Source organism: Schistocerca gregaria, chromosome 2 (genome assembly GCF_023897955.1).
Source record: "Schistocerca gregaria isolate iqSchGreg1 chromosome 2, iqSchGreg1.2, whole genome shotgun sequence".
Lineage (NCBI taxonomy): Eukaryota > Metazoa > Arthropoda > Insecta > Orthoptera > Acrididae > Schistocerca > Schistocerca gregaria.
Window position 1 is genome coordinate 880,298,881 of NC_064921.1, and position 20,527 is coordinate 880,319,407.

Sequence of the window (20,527 nt, forward strand, 5' to 3'; positions counted from 1 at the left end):
ATGGCGAAGCAGGGATGGCTAGAGGACAAATGTAAGGATGTAGAGGCTTATCTCACTAGGGGTAAGATAGATACTGCCTACAGAAAAATTAAAGAGACCTTTGGAGATAAGAGAACCACTTGTATGAACATCAAGAGCTCAGATGGAAACCCAGATCTAAGCAAAGAAGGGAAAGCAGAAAGGTGGAAGGAGTATATAGAGGGTCTATACAAGGGCGATGTACTTGAGGACAATATTATGGAAATGGAAGAGGATGTAGATGAAGATGAAATGGGAGTACTATACTGCGTGAAGAGTTTGACAGAGCTCTGAAAGACCTGAGTCGAAACAAGGCCCCCGGAGTAGACAACATTCCATTGGAGCTACTGACGGCCTTGGGAGAGCCAGTCCTGACAAAAGTCTACCATCTGGTGAGCAAGATGTATGAACCAGGCGAAATACCCTCAGACTTCAAGAAGAATATAATAATTCCAATCCCAAAGAAAGCAGGTGTTGACTGATGTGAAAATCACCGAACTATCAGTTTAATAAGCCACAGCTGCAAAATACTAACACGAATTCTTTACAGACGAATGGAGAAACTAGTAGAAGCCGACCTCGGGGAAGATCAGTTTGGATTCCGTAGAAACACTGGAACAGGTGAGGCAATACTGACCTTACGACTTATATTAGAAGAAAGATTAAGGAAAGGCAAACCTACGTTTCTAGCATTTGTAGACTTAGAGAAAGCTTTTGACAATGTTGACTGGAATACTCTCTTTCAAATTCTAAAGGTGGCAGGGGTAACATACAGGGAGCGAAAGGCTATTTACAATTTGTACAGAAACCAGATGGCAGTTGTCAGAGTCGAGGGACATGAAAGGGAAGCAGTGGTTGGGAAGGGAGTAAGACAGGGTTGTAGCCTCTCCCCGATATTATTCAATCTGTATATTGAGCAAGCAGTAAAAGAAACAAAAGAAAAATTCGGAGTAGGTATTAAAATCCATGGAGAAGGAATAAAAACTTTGAGGTTCGCCGATGACATTGTAATTCTGTCAGAGACAGCAAAGGACTTGGAAGAGCAGTTGAATGGAATGGACAGTGTCTTGAAAGGAGGATATAAGATGAACATCAACAAAAGCAAAACGAGGATAATGGAATGTAGTCAAATTAAGTCGGGTGATGCTGAGGGAATTAGGTTAGGAAATGAGACACTTATAGTAGTAAAGGAGTTTTGCTATTTGGGGAGCAAAATAACTGATGATGGTCGAAGTAGAGAGGATATAAAAATGTAGACTGGCAATGGCAAGGAAAGCGTTTCTGAAGCAGAGAAATTTGTTAACATCGAGTATAGATTGAAGTGTCAGGAAGTCATTTCTGAAAGTATTTGTATGGAGTGTAGCCATGTATGGAAGTGAAACATGGACGATAAATAGTTTGGACAGGAAGAGAATAGAGGCTTTCAAAATGTGGTGCTACAGAAGAATGCTGAAGATTAGGTGGGTTGATCACATAACTAATGAGGAAGTATTGAATATGATTGGGGAGAAGAGAAGTTTGTGGCAAATCTTGACTAGAAGAAGGGATCGGTTGGTAGGACATGTTCTGAGGCATCAAGGGATCACCAATTTAGTATTGGAGGGCAGCGTGGAGGGTAAAAATCGTAGAAGGAGACCAAGAGATGAATACACTAAGCAGATTCAGAAGGATGTAGGTTGCAGTAGGTACTGGGAGATGAAGAAGCTTGCACAGGATAGAGTAGCATAGAGAGCTGCATCAAACCAGTCTCAGGACTGAAGACCACAACAACTACACCAATTTACAAATTAAGGAACGTATTATGTGATCGTGTTCAATGAGTTTACTGGAAACACGATAACTTCTCTGTGTGGAGCTATATGATTTCCGCAACCACGGATCATGTGAAACTAATCTGCTGTGCTCGTCCATGTCATGCAGATGGCATGGTGGATCTCAAGTTGTTGTCCCTTCACTTCCAGAACACCTTGAATACAGTTTTACACCGTCGCCTAAGATACTAACTAGGTACATGTTACGGAATATTCTAACAGATAGACGATTTGATAGTAGAGTTCTTCACACAGTGCTCAGTTCGTCGCCCACACCTCAGTAGTGTGACAAAGCCGCAGTATTTCCTGACGTATGTAAATGGCCTACCACACATCACTTCCGGTATTCGTCTTTTTATCTCGGAAAACGGATGCGAAGTTGCCGTCTGGTAATATAATGACTGTTAGAATAGACATCTTTTCTACATTTTCAATTTCGAAAGAACTGATTTCCTTATTTGTAACCTGTTTTTTCTGAAGTCATACGTTTGCGCGTACCGTCCATATTTGTCCCTGAAACAACGATTTGGGTCTTTTCAAAATTGTCCACCATCGCCGAAACCGTGGTGAGTTTCAAATGAGGTAGCGAATCTTATCAATGTCAACTTTTCGCTAGACATTTGCTCGTGGAAACTATCTGTCGTATCTACCGAATGTGCTACGAGTAAACAGTCACTACTAAGTCAAAAATAGTTATTACAGGTAATAAGTTTTCTATGGAGACATTTGGTTTAAATATGCAATATCTTCTATAGGACAAGCTCATTTAAAATACGATAGTTTGCTGCCTGTTTACACCACAAGCGCACGTAATGTTAGTAACATAATTTCATTGACATCTGTGTAAACTGTCCAACCTGAAGTATACGGTACAATGAATTTCAAGTTATCTTCTGACATGCACCCGTAATTTAAGTATCATTCCATTAATCGGTAATACTGATTCAATGAGTCAGTAGTCTTCCTTTTAGGTAGTAAATGAGACTTAAAACAAAGAGTAATCATAATACTGGTAAGATGTGTTTGTAATCCAGAGAACAAATAAAATACACTTATCCGAAGCCGATACTTCCGACACAGTCTTTTGAGCATCTCTTCTGTTCTCGGGTACCAATAACAGTATCAAAATATTTTATCCGAGAGCTCATGAGGGAGGAATTTGTGGAAACCACCAGTTTATATGATACATGAAGCTATGACAGAACTGTTCCACTCGTGGAAAGTAAGCTACCGCAAAAGCATAATAATCATATACAAAGGCGTGTTTCTTGCGACGTCAAATATCATTCGTGTTCACAGCATCTTTGTGTAGCAAAACTGTGCGACACGTCACTGAGCCATAAGAATCCTCACTACGGAAACACAAACTGCTCTTCTACGACGCAATTTCACGAATGGGCAGGACTTTTATAATCTGAACATTGATGTTCCACGAGATTTAACTGTGTTTAGCAGCTTGTTAAGGACGAACCGCTGCGTGACCGGTCGGCGACTTCTCGTTAAGAGAGTACCTGGGGCGTGGGAGACGAGCGGCGGCGTTGAGTTCATTGTGCCTCAGGGCGCCTGACGTGGCTGCACCGCGCTGCCACCTGGCGCCAGTTTTCAGACCTATGGGTAGCTCGGCATATCTCTGCGACGTATCTTTGTGAGCGAAGTGTTTTGTGAGGTCATGGAAAGTGATGCGAAAAGGATGCGTGTGGCAGGAACGCTGTGCGGGCAATTTTTGAAAAATACTGTGTAAGGTACGGTTTAAATTTTTCATTTTGTGTCACGTAAGATATTCAGACAACAAATATTTTGCAGTAGCTTAAGTTTAGAAACCTCTTTCACGGGAATCCGCGTTAGTGAGTTTAAAGTGACAAGCAGAGGTGTCATGCGTGTGTTGTTTTAGTGAGCCGTGCCGGACGTAAACTGTTGGAATATTTGTATGTGCGAATATTATAGCATCACAGACGACCTTTTCCAATGTTTAAAGACTTTTGCCTCCTACGAGGTGTTTGGTTTGGTTATAAAAGCTATTGTTGTCCCGTTACGTGAAGATACAGAAGAAGGCGAGTGCACACGTAGAATTTTGCGGTACAATGTATTTGTTTGAAGATGACTTGTAAGGCGTAAGTTTGACGTACATCTGGGTCGCTCTGTTGCTTTTACAACATTTAGATTGACAGCAGTAATCCTCAAGCTCAACTGAAAAATTTGTTTGAATACGAGGAACCGAGTTGTACAAAACTTGATTCTTTCAGTGTGCAAATTGATATTGCTAATACACGTAAGTGTGTTCTGTTTTAAACTGTTGCAGTGAGATGCGGCCTTTGAGTGGCGGTATTTTCTTATTTTTGTTCAAAAGTTTACCTGCTTTAGTGAAATGCGTTGCTTACGTCCCGAAAAAAGCTCCGTAATGACTTACAGTTTATCGTCATCTGTCATTTATCAAATTCTTAAATTCAGTGACATAAAATATCACAGCTTCTACGTCTCAAACAGCGCAGCTATCTCGCCTTGTTAGTTTACATTAAAAGAATACCCTTCACCAAATACATGGACACCCAGCATTTCTTGGCGCTAAATGTGAAATTAGAATCTTCAGACACGTAAAGTATCTCCATTTATTGTAGCATCATGTGAGAAAGCCGATTGCTGTATATAGTCCAGTCGTGGAAGCTTATCGGTATTTTTTATTCTGCGTACGACATTCATCGTTACTAATGATACAATTTTTGTCTGAGATATTAACGCAGTTGTACCGCGTAACATATTTGTCATTCCGAATTCTAATTACTTTAACAGTCTGCAGATAGCATTCCGAATGAAGTATCATTTTCTCAGCGATTGACCAAGAACGTTGTGAATGATGATTAGTACACGTCATTGTTTGGCACTGTTAAGCGAAAAAGGAAAGCTTTATTGGTTGGAAATCGTGTATGAGAATGACAACACGAAATGATACAGGTTGACATTTTTGTAACTGTTGGTGCCGGCTTTGTAAGTGAAGAATTGTCAACAGCATGAGTAAACCGAGAAAAAATGTTTTATTGAAGTTCGAACCCATTATCTAACCTCATACGTAAATTTTCAACGAATGAAACTGAACAGTTAGGCTAATATGGAAACGTATCTGAGAGATAAATAACTGCTAGTCTGGCAGACGCAGTGTTATCCAAGCAGTCCTTTAAACACAAAAACACACACAATAATTGTATGGTCTTTCTTTAGTCACACTTTACGTGGTTCTCTATTTCTGAAAATACTAAATTTTCATAGTTTTATACACCATGTTAATAATATTTATGGCTAACATTAATATATTAGTATGTTTTGATGATATGCATGTTTAAGGATGCATCCAGAATCGGGCCTCTTTAATTGTAATGTCCAAAGAAGTGTGTGTAAAAAAAAAAAAAAAAAAAAAAAAAGAAGTATAGTAATGAAGGACTGGGCCTATACTGAATTGCATCAACATTTATGTTTCAGGTTTGAAATCAAGAATACGTGAATTTGAAGACACATGACCACATTTCGTTTTAGTCCGGACAACAGTTCGTAATTTAATCCCACACCCCTTCACACATCCCGGTTTCAGATGTTCCATAAGTTGCACATGCTGTAATCAGTGAAGTAGCAAGTTGAGTGTTCACAGCTCTGTGCACAATGTTTCGGACTAAAGTGCGCTTCCACACTTGCAAAGTTATATTAGTGACCTCACTGGTGTGGCTGCTGGTGTTTGTGGGGATACTGACATACTACTCAGACTGCACAGTCGGTGGCAATGGTTGGGGATGTGCAGTGCCATCACACCCGCCTGCCGCTCCTGCGGCTCTTTCAGGCAGCAGTGTTGACTCGAGACAGGGGGCACATGGATTTCAGGCACTAGAACGAGGAGACCATGCAGTGCAGCACAAGGAGTCCCAGCAGACTGAAGGTTTTGGACGGTACCCACTGTCTAAACTGAAGCGGTGGTGGCCAGCGGCTTCTGTACCAGAAGTGCACGGTTCACCAGGTGAAAGGGGGAAACCAGTGGTAGTGCCATCAGATCAAGAAGCTGTCATGAAAGAGAAGTTCAAGCTGAACCAGTTCAACCTGCTGGCCAGTGACATGATCTCGCTGAACCGATCCCTGACTGATGTCAGACTAGAGGGGTAAGTTGCACCTTATGCCACTCACAGTTTTCATCTGTAAGCTTACACTGTGTGTGTGTGTGTGTGTGTGTGTGTGTGTGTGTGTGTGTGTGTTTGTGTGTGTGTGTGTGTGTGTGTGTGTGTGTGTTTGTTAGTGTTACTGTTACTGTGAAACTAATTATTTTCCAAATTTCTTTAAAAGATACTAGGTTATTCCTCTCTTCAATTTATTTGTCAAATAATCTCTCTATTGGTCTGTGTAACATCAATGCAGCCATGTTGTACTGTGGTTATATATTAAAAACTAGGTGAAGCAGAGGTATGTTTTCAAACAATTCCTGTCTGTTGCAAAACAAACTGGAGACAACTGTCAAAAGTCTGAAAAAACCACGAGTCATATTTATGTACATGTGGACAAAAACTGGGAAAAAAATCTTTGGGGGCACGACTTTGGTGGCACAGAATATCACCACTGCTTTGTTCATGTCAGTTGTCTCGCCAGTCTCTGGAGATAAGTTACAGGTTTTGAGTCTAAAGAGGTTCCTGGGAGTCTGTTAATGGAACTGTAAGCTTGCTTTGTGTGCTTAGTATAATTCATGATTTCACCTCAATTTTTTTCCCCACACACAAAATACCTATGTGGGACCACTTTTGAAGTTAATATTGTCAGCTGTAAGGAATAAGATACGAGATTTTGTGTTGCATGTTGGTTAATAGTTTAGCCAGAACACTTTAAATTTACATTATGAAGCTTTCAACCAGTCAATATGTAGGCCAGTGGAAATGACATACAGCTGAAATTCATTTGGAATATTATCAGTTTATTAATTTATGAAGTTAGTCACTCATCTAAAATTTTTTGAGCCATTCAGGGAGATGGTTCACTTTGAGTTTCACAGGAAACTGGGTAGAGAAAAGATTCAAACAAGTGATGGTGATGTGGTCTTCAGCAAGCAACAACAAACTTCTGTATGTGTTGCTACAATATGTGTATTTTACATCCCAAAATTGATTGCTTCAGAACTGAAGGCCCCACATTTCTTCCAGTACCTGCTGAATAATGGCCAGAATTTTTCAACCACTTGTCCTTGGATTACAATGTCCAGATTTGCTCATTTGTTCTTGGCAAGCTATTCTACAGTTAGTGATGGAGGTACATAATGTACTAGCAAGATTCTCAACCCCCCCCCCCCCCAAATCCCCACCACTTACAGATATTTCCCTCCCCCCCCCCTCCTCCTCATGTGAATTTACATGTATGTCTGAGTTTCTCTAATATAATTTCACTGTCATGTGAGTTGTACAAGAGTTATTCATTTCTTGGAATTTTAAGAGCAGCCTACGTTTTTCCATAAGGTGTAAGACCTCTCTGGAGGACTTTAGCAGTGACATTTTTACAATGTTAAAGAAATCTGTAATTTGTCTCTCCTATGTCGGAAGTAGTGAATAATACTATAGAGCTTCGACTGGCGACACTACGAAGAAGGTAATCATATGCCAGTACTATAAGCATATTGATGAATATGACGTCACGTTAAAAACTTTTGAAGTGTGTGTTCCTGCAGGAATAGCAAAGTCTTAGGTAGGAAAATATTTGTATTAAGACGCAGAAATGAGATGGAATGCAGTTTCCTTACATGCTTGGTCAGGATAGCAACATAAATGTGGTAGACACAGAGCATCAGTATTCCATATAATATTTTAGATATTACTAGTAAGCAATTTTGTTATCAGCTACTGGTATAAAACATGTACATCTGATGAATAGTCTTTATTTTGCCTTGAAGTTGGATTGTCACACAGAAGAAACCAATGTAAGACAACATTGCTGTCACTGCCCATATGAAGAATATGTGCTGTGTTAGAGCCTGTGAAAGATCTCTGGCAGTTGCAGTTGTGCTTTACATGGCTGCTCCAGTCAGTCATGTAACGCAATTTTGTATGTGTCTCTCTGGGAAGCCTCAAATGTTGTAACACCTCTGTAGTTGACTGTTGTGTTTGCCCGTAGCCATTTGTGCTTCACAGTTGAAAGCTAGCAACGACACTGCCAGTTATCAACGATCTTCTTTCACTGACCCTACTGTAGGTTCGCAGACTAAAGAAAGCATTTTATGGTTCCTCTTCTGAGTGGTTTATTTTGTACAAAATTCACTCACTTTTTAGTAGTAGTGTGTACTTATGCTTTGGATCTGCACTTATTGTGTGGAGTATCTGGAGATTGTAGATAATGTGATACTGCACCGACAGTCTGATGACGTCATTAATGGCACAGAGAAGAGAGCACCAAGAAGTGACCAATAGACGATGCCACTAATGATTAGTGGTCCAAAACACCGCAAAGTAATGTGATTCACATCAAAAAATATTAAAAACTTGAACATATTAGATCTCAGTAGTAAAATATCATTTTGCTGTGGACGTAATTATAACTGCAGAAAATGTATGTCTAAAAAAATGTATCTGTGGTGCATGCCCTTTTGGACAAGTTCAAATGAGCATACATGATTTTGATCCAGTGGCTATTATGAATTAACACAGTGTCTATAATTCCTTTGTGTCATACAAAAAAAAAAATGGTTCCCACTTTTTTCAATCTAAACTAAGTGTTGCATTATATTACAGATCAGTTGACATCTCTACCTTCATTTTTTTTAAAATAGCTTTTTTATTGTAACACTTTTGTTGGCTTCACCAACCCTCAACTAAACTACCACCTTTCAGTTTAACAAAGACCTCAGGTTATACTACAGGTCAGTCTGTCACCCGAATAGTCACTAAAAAACAAAAGTAGAAAACAGAATGCCAGTATTGTGATCTACAATACATTTACCATCTCCGATAGACCTGTGTACCAGTAGAACTACCATACAACACATTATCAGCTACCTCCCACAATAATGAAATATCTCGGGGCTTATTATTAAAGAACACAAATGATATTCTTACAACTAAAACATGAAAAGATATGATGTACTTAAAAGAATATACTGATGATCTGCATTATTCACAAGATCTGAGTAACTTATTTTTTGATGAGAGAAGTTATACAAGATAAGCAGTAATCAGGAAAGGCAAAGGTGTAAAATTGTGGCCTGATATTAGTGAGCAGCTGCACCCACATCCAGATTAAATTACAAAGATTTAAGTATCTTCAGCTTACATAGTGTGCTTTAACATAATACTAGAACTGTTGTTTTAAAATACTTACAGATGTTCATTTTATCAGGTATTGTGCCTTTCAGTAAACAATCTTGGTGACTCATCATTAAACTGCCAAAGTGACCAAAGAAGTATCATATTTTATTTGTTTGTTGGAGCACTTTCAGGGAAAAGAAACTAAGCATCTGTAATGCTTGCACATCACTATGATGCAGAACACACAGTGCAGGCTATTAATATCATTTTCTCTCTTACTGTTTCTGGACGATGCACAAGATCCATAGTTCTCAGTTGTTGGTAGCATTCTCTGCAGCATGAACTTCGTCCAATTTTATGATTGTGGCTTCTAAGCAAGATGTATGTTGGAAGGAATAACATTTCTCTTGACTCATGTTGAGAGATGGCCTGTTGATATTTTGAGAGTAAGGCTCTTCACAATGTATAATAATATCCAGCTCGTAATTTCTCCTGTTGGACTTTGTTGAATGTTTATAGGATTCTTTCACACTTACTAAAAATTTCAGGCAGTACTAAAAAATTGGTTGGTTAATTGAATTCTTCTATATCTTCTTGGACGCTGGATTTCACTTTCTTCCAATACATCTGTCTGGCATCTACCTTTCCTATGACTAGATTTATGTGGAATTGCAACATACAATCACATAATTATTTTGTGAATCCAGTTTGTATCCATAGAGTAGTTGCTTCAGGTTCTAGTTTTTGATTTCTCTTGTAACAGATGTTTCGCTGCACGGTGAAGTATGTGGTGGCATAACAGTTGAGGAGAAACTGTCAATTTTTGATTTATACATAAATGTCAGGTGATTGAAAAATGTGTTGAGGGTTAAACTCTGTCTGTGACATTGTGTGGCAAGTTAGGTAAAAAGAACTGTAGTAGCTAAAATTATAGTCACAAATTTGATGTCAGTCGGTTACTTTATTTTATCCTGCTCAAAAGAGTATCATCAAGCTCTGAACTTATGACTGGAAGGAGCCGAACATCATTATGGCTACTAGTTGGGATCTACTTTGAATTCTGTTTGCTTTTTAGTGTAAAGCCGAGATGTTGTTTCCAAAAAGGCTGGCAACTTTCTTGTTCAAAAGTTGGTTGCTATTCTTGACTAAATGGTTGCACAGTGGATCAGAGATTAAATAGGCTTTTGTAGTCAGTTGATGTGGTGTCTGTTTAATGAAGGTGTAGCTTTTGTATAGACTAGTGTGTTGGATTTCAAACCATTCCTCCACTTGAAAGTAAGTAGATTTATCAAAAATATGAATCTACTGTCATGAAAAATGGAGATGATAACAATGACAGAGAGAGTGCTTTAACTGCCAGATAGATAATCTTAATGTGCCCTCCACCCAGTAAAGTGCCTTTCACTTAAATGAGAGTAACTTGTACTATCAGCTCTGTGTGCAGCTAATTTGGGCATTATAGCTTATAGGAATGTGGGTCTAGTCTGATACACCAGTGGCTTGACCACTTAAACTGTCAAAGGATAGCACCAAGTGACATGGCTAATTAAGTAAATTTTAAGGAGACAGAGCAGGCACATGCATTCTCAAATCAAGGTAAGAGATATTTGTACGAAATAATCATGCCATTGTTAATTAATATCTAGGAGTAACCAAGTAATGGATGAAACAACATTGTTATAAAAAGGACGGATTGCTACTCGCCGTTTAGAGTAGACTTAGAGTCGCACCCGGACACGACGAAAAGACTGCTATAAATTTAAGTTTTTGGCTGGCGAAAAGGCGTTATTTTCTGAAGTAGAATATACACAACTCTCATACGCATGACCACTGTTTATGACCAGTGTGGCCGGACTGCAATTGCGCCTAATGGGATGGCACATTCTCGCCACATTGCTGCTTCCATCAAGCACAGTTGCAGTCCAAGCACACCAGCGAAAGACCATGGTCGTATGTATGTGTGTGTGTGTGTGTGTGTGTGTGTGTGTGTGTGTGTTTGTTTGTTTCTACTTCGGAAGGAGGTCTTCTCGCTGAAAGCTTGAAGGTATAGCAGATTTGTCGTGCTTGTCTGCGACTCTATGCTTCCTCTGTAAGCAGAGTAGCAATCAATCCTTTTCATAATATTGTTATTCCCTCCAGGAATGTACATGGAATAATAGGTGTACTGCTCATATCGTTACTAGCATTTGCAGTGACTCAGTTTTGTCAGCGTGTAGTTTACTAATGACTAAGGCCGTCAGTCCCACTTGGCCATATACTAGAATGGAATGTGAAATTTCAGGCTAAAGTTTTTCTTGTGTAATTTCCTTATCTGTATAACGAAAGACGCGGAATCCACTTCCTTAAAGCCGAAAATTTTGTTTATTGACTGGCAGCATAAGATTCATGGGACATTATACAAAATGCTCGCACGAGGTCTGTCACAACAGAAACGTGGGTGCCACACCAAATTTTGTGGACATACCAGACTTGATCATTTAGTGATGGTTGCTTTCAAAGTAGGGCTTTTTTGAACGCAGGCGCGCCTGTACTTGTTCCTTTCACTGCCCAAAACATTTGAAGACATGCGCGGAAAAACGGGCTGACCCTCAAATGTGAAAGCTTAGAGATAAGTGTAGCCATCTGTTGCTGGGTACGGGGGGAATTATCAACATTGACATTTGTCTCACCCCTAACACTATTTCTTTGTGTGATGCTGCGCAGATTCCGCCAGTTTTGCCTTATAAAGCGCGAGTTTACGTCTGCTGTAAAGTGCTTTTCTCCTGTCACTGATTTAAATTTCGATGAAACTTACCGCAACGTGAGAACGCGCTTGAAGGTCGAACACTCTCACAATAATGCACCTTGCGGTGCATTGTTGAAGCGAACTGTGGAGCTTCTTTTGTACCAAGTAAGTAGTTCCGGACTGGAGCAACACGTCACAGAGTCCGTTCAACTTGTGGACAGATCAAGATCATCGAGGGAACACATGTTTGTGGCTTCAATAGATGGCTCCTTTTAAAAACACGCTATCAATAATTATTTCGATCACCAACAGTTATCTCCAACAAGTCTCAGAAGTTAATCGTGGAGTTCATAAGGACTAAATACAACGTCCTGCCAATTGTTTGAAATTTTCCGTAATGAGCAGCGAACCAGGTTTGGACGTCCCTTGCTCCTTTGAATGGGTCTGACATCGTACTGAAATACACAATAATGATGATTGTAGTGGTCTTCAGTCCGGATTCGTCTCCGAATAACTACTGCAACCTGGGAGTACAACCATTTGAACCTGCTTACTTTATTTCTCCCTGTATATTTTTTATGTTCCACCCTTCTTTCCATTGCCAAATTGACGAATAGTATCCTCAATATGTATCCTATCAACTGCTCCCTTCTTTACATCAAGTTGTGCCATAAATTTCGTTTCTCCCCATCTCGATTCAAAACATCGTTGTTTGTTAGTCGATCTGCCAGTCTAATCTCGAACGATCTTCTGTAGCACCATAATTCAAAACCTTCTGTCTCTTCTTGTCTGAAGTGCTTATCGCCCACATTTAACTTCCGTACCTGGTTACACTCCATACATAGCCGTTCAGAAAAGACCTCCTAGCACCTAAATTTATATTAGATTTATCTTTTAGCTTTTATTGTAACTGCCAGTGTACATTTTACATACTCTCTACTACATTACTTTGCTGCCTAGATTACGAATACCGCCGGCTACTTGTATCTTATTTCTCAATATTATTCCCTCAGCATCGCCTTATTCGACTATTTCCTCTGTCTTTCTTTTATTGATCCTCTTATATTCCCTTTTCAAGACATCGTCCATTCCGTTCAGATCCTCTTGCAAGTCCTTTGCTGGCTTGCAGAATTACAATGTTATCAGTAAACCTCAGAATTTGTATTTCTACTTATAATTCCTTCTTCAAATTTTTCTTTACTGTTTGCTCAGTGTACAGACGGAATAAAATGGGATAGGTTACAACAGTGTCTCACTCCTTTTTCAGTCACTGCTTCCCTTTCACGTCTTCCAATCCTAATAACTACAGTTTGGTTTGCGTGGATGGCGTAACTTCCTGTGTTTTATCGTTGCTACCTTCGGAATTTCAAAGAGTATATTCCAGCCAAAATCGTAAAAATCTTCGTTTATGTTTTTCCTCGCTCTTTAGTTGATTCTTTATTCTTGGAGGTACGATCGGGCTATGCAACAAGGCATTAAATTAGCTGAATAGACGGGCCATATCCCAAAAATTGAGTCTTTCTCCAAATCTGCAAATCCTGTAAATGTATGTTTGACTTTCTTCAACTTACGTAGAGGTAGTATTGCTTCGCGTGTTCCTCCAGCTGTCCGGAGCCCAAACTGATCTTCCTCAAAGCCAGCTCCTATTAGTTTTTCTATTGTCCTGTAAATAATTCGTGTCAGTGATTTGCATCCATGGCTTACTAAACTGATGATTCGGTAGTATTCACACCTATTAGCACCTGCTGTCTTTGCAATTGGAATTATTACAGCCTTCTTGAGGTCTGAGGGTATTTTCCCTGTATCATATATACTGAAGAGCCAAAGAAACTGGTACACTTGCCTAATATCGTGTATGACTCCCGCGATCACGCAGAGGGGCCACAACACGACGTGGCACGGACTCGATTAATGTCTGAAGTAGTGTCGGAGGGATTGGACCCCACGAATCATGCAGGGCTGTCCATAAATCCGTAAGAGTACAAGGAGGCGGAGATCTCTTCTGAACAGCACGTTGCAAGGCATCCCACATGTGCTCAAACTCTGGGGAGTTTGGTGGCTAGCGGAAGTGTTTAAATTCGGAAGTGTGTTCGTGGAACCACTCTATAGCAATTCTGGACGTGTGAAGTGTCGCATTGTTCTTCTGGAATTGCCCAAATCCGTCGGAATGCATAATGGACATGAATGGACGCAGGTGATTAGACAGGATGGTTACGTACGTGTCACCTGTCAGAGTCGTATGTAGACGTATCAGGGGCCCCATATTACTCCAAGTGTACACGCCCCACACCATTACAGAGCCTCTACCAGCCTGAACAGTCCAGTGTTGACATGCAGGATCCAGGGATTCAGAAGATTGTCTCTATACCCGTACACATCCATCCAATTTGAAACGAGACTAGTCGGACCAGGGAACTTGTATCCTGTCATCAACAGTCCAATGTCGGTCTTGAGGGGTCCAGGAGATGAGTGGAGCTGTGTGTCGTGCAGTCATCAAGGGTACACGAGTGGGCCTTCGGCTCCGAAGCCCATATCGATGATGTTTCGTTGAATGTTTTTCACGCTGACTCTTTTTGATGCCCCAGTATCGAAATCTGCCGCAATTATCACGTTGAACGACTCTCTTCAGTCGTCAATGGTTCCGTTCTTGCAGTATCTTTTTCCGGCCGCAGCGATGTCGAAGATTTGATGTTTTACCGGATTGCTTGATATTCACGGTACGCTCGCGAAATGGTAGTACGGGAAAATCCTCACTTCATCGCTACGTCGGAGATGCTGTGTCGCATCGCTCGTGTGCCGACTATAACACCACATTCAAACACACTTAAATCTTGATAACGTGCCATTCTAGCAGCAGTAACCGATCTGCCAACTGCACCAGACACATGTTTTATATAGGCATTGCCGTATTCTGCCTTTTTACATATCACTGTATATGAATACACATGCTTATACCAGTTTATTTGGCGCTTCAGTGTATTTTGCCTTTGCTTCCGTACAGAAAGGTATTTGGGGGCAGTAAAGATAAATGGGACACCATGTATATACAGTGTGATTCGTACAAACGTTTAAAAACCTCCGAAATGACGTAGATGGCGCTGGGACAAATGATTAAATGTAAGACACATGGGATCGCAAATGTCGGGAAACACTCCGAAAGTGGATGACAAATGTTGAACATGTGACACCACCAGATAAAGTTCCTCCTCGAACGTGCAGCGGTTGAGTCTTTCGCACCTGATCATCCCAACCCAAGTCAAGTATTCACGTCGTCTTTAGCCTGTGGAGCCCGAGGTTTGAGTCTTGCGTGTGGCAATTTTCTTTTCATTTCGTTGGACAGTTCTGTATTGACATTGAGGTAAAATTTATTTTATTTGCCCGTCTCGCGGCCTCCACAACGAAAACATACTGTATTGCTACACAAGTAAATGGGTATAAGCTTCCGAATCATGTCCTTACTAGTAAATAAATGTTTTCTATACTAAATAATGTGTGTAAACAGAAAAGAAGAGACGAAAGGAAAGAAACACAAAATAAGCACAGCTTTTACTTGGTTTTAACAAGGACAGTGAGTGTCCGCCCCTGGTAGCTGAGTGGTCAGCGCGAAGGAATGTCATACCAACGGCCCGGGTTCGATTCCCGGCTGGGTCGGAGATTTTCTCCTCCCAGGGACTGGATGTTGTGTTACCCTTACCATCGTCATTTCATCTACATCGACGCACAAGTCGCCGAAGTGGCGTCAGCTCGAAAGATTTACACCAGGCGAAAGGTCTACCCGAGGGAGCACCTAGCCACACGGCAACTAGGACAGTAATCGTGGAACTTCTACATTTACAACAGACCACATTTACAAAAGGCTTTGGAAATATGCCTGGTTTGCTCGTGTGCAAGTATTGCGTCGCTTAGTCATCGCTTCACGCCCATGCCTGCCAACTGCACGTGCGGCGAGGTAAGTCATCTGGTGACGTTAGATGCTGAAAATTTGTCTTCCATTTTTGGGGTATTTCCCGACATTTTCGGTCCGTGTGTCTTATATTAAATTACGTGTCTCAGCGTCATCTACGTCGCATCGGGGGTTTTTATACGTTAATAAGAATCGCCCTGTAAACTGCCTGACAAAAAATTGTGGCACCTGGAAGCGGAGGATGAAATGAAACATGACTGGCTGAGAGAGTATATGCTGTTATTCCAATGATTACAAAATCTAATCAAATTTACAACCAACTGGAGAGTTTAAACTAACTTGCCAGTATGATGTTGCCCACCACCTTCGGCCTGAATGGATGCACTGCTTCGATTGGGAAGGCTGTCACAAAACCGTTTTATCCTGTCCTAAGACAAGCTGGTCCACAATTGGCGTATCTGCTACTTGATACCTTGAACGCTAAAACTGAGTTGACTTCCGAGCTGCCCCCACGCACGTTCTGTCGGGGACAGATATATCTTTTTGGCCGCTGAAGTACCTCAACATCACGTACACAGTTCACAGAGACACGTACCGTGTGTAGACGAGCATTGTTCTGTTGAAAAATGGCACCACATGTCGCGTGAGAGGTAACGTGTGAGGTCCCAGCATGTCTATGACATAGCGCCGAATCCGGCCGCTGTGGCCGAGCGGTTTTAGGCGCTTCAGTCAGGAACCACGCGACCGCTACGGTCGCAGGTTCGAACACTGTCTCGGGCATGGATGTGTGCTATGTCCTTAGGTTGGCTAGGTTTAAGTAGTCCTAAGTTCTAGGGTGCTGACGACCTCAGATGTTAAGTCCCATAGTGCTAGGCTTACACACTACTTAATCTAACTTAAACTAACTTACGCTAAAGACAACACACACACACACACACACACACACACACACACACACACACCAATGCCCGAGACAGGACTTGAACTTCCGACGGGTGGAGCCGCGCGAACCGTGGTAAGGCGCCTGAGACCACGCGGCTACCCCGCGCGGCCAGGAAACTGGAGAAAAGCCACAATATTATTTCATTGCTGGTGACACACTCAACCTTCAAATATTTAATGGCGCCTTTGTGAAGGTATGAAGTGGCCTAAGATAGAACGACGACATAAACCCAGTTGCGGGAAGGGCAGATGGTGAGTTAAATTCACTGAAAGGAACCTATTGTATGAATGCGTGGTGCCTGTTCATAAAACTGATTGTCGTAGATGGGCAATGGATCTACCTTTTTTAATTCTTATGTACTAGTTCGTCCGCCATCCTGCAGGACTCTTGAGTACTGAGCCTGGAGAAAATGGACAAGGACTGCGGATAGATATCGCGGTATGGGTCTGCCGGGAGGCGTGCCGAGATATCTCCGCAGCTGCGATAACACTGCGTCCCGGGTGGCGCAGTGGTTAACGCACCTACCAAGAAGCAGGCGACCCCGGGTTCGAATCCCGGCCCGGTAACATTTTCCACTCATCGCCGATGATTCCACGTAATGTAGCGGCCATCAGTAATCCCTTTCCTCCTCCTCCTCCCCCCCCCCCCCTTACACACACACACACACACACACACACACACACACACACACACACACACACACACACACACACACACACACCTTCAGTTTCCTTATAATGGAACCAATTGCCTTCAACAGCCTTTAATAGTAGTTTGATGCATTTTTGTTGCTTGTCAGAAATCTTTATTTCATTATAGCTTCTGCATCCCGTGTCACGTATCTGCCTCTTCCTCCCACCATCCTTTGAAATCCAGTTCTTAGGAGCGATTCGTATCGTAATAGAAGATATTTGATACGAAACGGGTGTTGCTTTAAACACTCGTCCAACTAATTTTTGAGTATTGTGTGGGACCCTCACCAAGTTACCTTAATAAAGAATTAGGAGGGGATTTAGAGAAGAGCTCAGAGCTTTTTTTATTGATTGGAGACTACTGAAATTCTCAGCGAGTTCTAGTGAAGTATATGAAACCGAAGTTATGCCAGGTTTACTCTTAAAACTGCGAGGGCGAACTTTCAGCCAAAACATGTTACTTCTTCTCATGTACATCTCTCCCAGTGACCATGTGTACAAAATTACGTAGATTCCTCTCTAAACAAAAATGTATTGATAGTTGTGCTTCTCGCCCACGAAAATAAAATGCAGCGAGAGTAAAATCACACTTGAACAAAATGTTCCGTCTGCCACAAGTCGTAGGAAGCCTAGGGAATAAATATGTAGTTGCAAATTTGGCATTCTTTGTCTGTTACAAGGGGTTACAGAAACTAATGTAATGGAGAGCATTTACTCGTTGTTAAGTCAGTTTGTATTTGTCGGCGCCTCAGTTTCTAGGCAGCTACTGCAATAACGAAATGTTTATCTTGCAATTTCATCACAAAAAGTCTCAAATAGCTTCTAATGCTACTGCTGAACCATCTAACGAAGCAGGCAATTTCTGTAGAACACAGAATCAAATGTTAGTGCTAGCAGATGCGTTGCAGTGCTATGAGCATGGCTCATTACTGATAGTTATACAGTGACAGCAACTTAAAATTTTCCTGGTTCCCGCGAAAACAACTGTGAGTGGCTTGGTGGTTCGTTAATGATCCAGTCTTGTTTCGTCAACCAACGCTAGAGTACCGTTACGCTCTGGGAAAAACCTCTCTTAAAACAGGTATTCGTTTTGTGTTTACCCGGCGGCTTCAAGACACGAATGTCTCCGTAGTTTCCTGTTTGTTCCATCGCCTGATGGCACATGCCTCTTACGTCGCTGCCGGTAGTATTTCGCTGAAACTACACATTAAAAGCTGAAAACGTTGACGACCGTCCTTGAAGCACCATTTCAGGTTTATAGCACGTAGATATACAGAACTGCGGAGAAAGACGCTCATACGTAGGAGTAGTAGAGGTGGTATTCTTGATGTTTTATGCCCTTCTTTACATCCGTGCAGCAGACGATCCATTCTACAAGAAACTACTACTCGAGCACACACGACCGCTCGCGTCAGTGAGTAACTTCAAAAACAAACAGTTCAGCCTTCGCACTATGGTACAGTTGCTTCCCGCAGTCGTCCTATACAAATACCTGTTGCCCTGAATGTAGCTTTACAGGAAGAGCTAGCATTCATTTCGAATACAGCTCATGCACACCGTGGTTAAAAATTTCCCCATTCGTTGTATGTGCTGCTGTATTGCTTCGTGGAGCAATGACTGACCGTATTTTCCTTAGGTTAGCTGTATCAATTAAAAAGTACATTTTGTACTCTTTAAGCAGTGTCTATTCCGTTTTAAATATTGCGTTGCTGCTAAAGTGCTTCGCGGTTTTCCATGTTTAATATACGCAACAGATACAAAATAACAGAGAATTTAGTCATCAATAATATTGTTTTTCACTGTTCACAACAGTCTGCCAACACTGGGGTAATTCTTCGATTCGGCAACTGTAGAGATCACGTGGTTTTAAGGTGAAGAATTCATCGAGCCGTGTTCGGGGTGCATTTTCCCTGAAAGTTGTCCGCTAGAGAGCGGAAAAGGTGAAACTCTGAGGGCGCAAGATCAGGTGAATAATGTGGGTGCAGAATGACTTCCCAAGCCAACTCTTGTGTCGTGTTTTTTGCCAGTCTAGCAGAATGCGGACGTGCGTTATCGTGAAGTAGCATCACTTCACGCAGTCTTACCAGTCGTCGTTATCGGACTGCGTCTGCAAGACGTCTCAGTAGCTGACAACAAATGTCAGCAGTTCGTAGTACGCCACACTGTTGCTGTTCCACCAGATGCATAACATTATCTTTTGTGGCCGCGCGCAGGTCTTTTTACGGGAAGTTGCTGCCTTGTTTGGGCTCAGTCATTCCTCCCTTTTCCTTATGTTAGCATAAAGACACCAATTGTAGTCGTCAGTAACGATAGGGGATAGGAATTGTGGATGTCGTTCACGAGTCAATTGATGACGGGCAAGCAGCGATGCAAATATGACCACCCGCTGAGTTCTGTGATTTTGGCTTACGGCATGCGGTACCCACACACTCGATTTCTGAACTTTTCCCATTGCAAGCAAATTTCGCACGCTGGCAGAATGATCACAGTTCATCACATTTGCCAGCTCTCGAGTACACTCATGTGGATGATTGTGGATTAATGCGTTTAAACGATCTTCTTCAAACCCCGAAGGCCTTCCTCAACGTGGAGAGTCACTGACGCCAAAACAATCCTCCATAAAACGAGAAAATATCATTTTCTTGTCGTGCCCTGTCCAACTGCCTTATCCCCATACACGGCGCAAATGATTCTGGCTGCCTCCGCTGCTGTCATCCCTCTGTTGAACTCCGACTGAAAAACATGTCGGAAATATTCAGTGTTTTCCCCTTGGCACTCTATTTTCTAGCGTCCACAACTGCACTCACTGTATCTCCAGACGATAAAGTGACAATATGTAAACTCGAGTAGCAATAGTGAAATACAAATAGAAAATGACAGTCGATAAATAACTCCATAGCAACCGAAATACCAACATGCAAAACAAAAACGCAACGAACTTATGCACCAACCAAATACTTATATGAAGCTGGTATATGTACAGATACCATTGTTGGTAATCTTGTTGCTCACAAAGAATGAAATTACAATGAAATCAGACCTTTAGCTGCTTACAGGCGTTGATATATATCAACGGTGACAATTGAAAAATGTGTACCCCGACTGGGACTCGAACCCGGGACCACCTGCTAATGTGGCGGGAGCGCGCTCTATCTTTTTCTTTTCTTTTTTTTTCATTTTGTTC

General features: G+C 41.5%; 1 protein-coding gene across 3 annotated transcripts in view; it reads left to right on the forward strand.

Moving 5' to 3' along the window:
* The first annotated feature begins 2,849 nt into the window (after positions 1-2,849).
* The window catches only part of LOC126335291 (polypeptide N-acetylgalactosaminyltransferase 5-like), a 207,291-nt gene continuing 189,613 nt past the window's right edge, over positions 2,850-20,527 (forward strand). Inside the window, exons 1-2 of one of the 3 annotated variants that reach the window (XM_049998383.1) lie at positions 2,850-3,571; positions 5,301-5,965. In XM_049998383.1, coding sequence (XP_049854340.1) covers positions 5,478-5,965 — 488 coding nt within the window. In that variant the 5' untranslated portion in view covers positions 2,850-3,571; positions 5,301-5,477. The remainder of the gene's footprint in view (positions 3,572-5,300; positions 5,966-20,527) is intronic. The other 2 variants (XM_049998382.1, XM_049998380.1) reach the window with 2 other exon arrangements.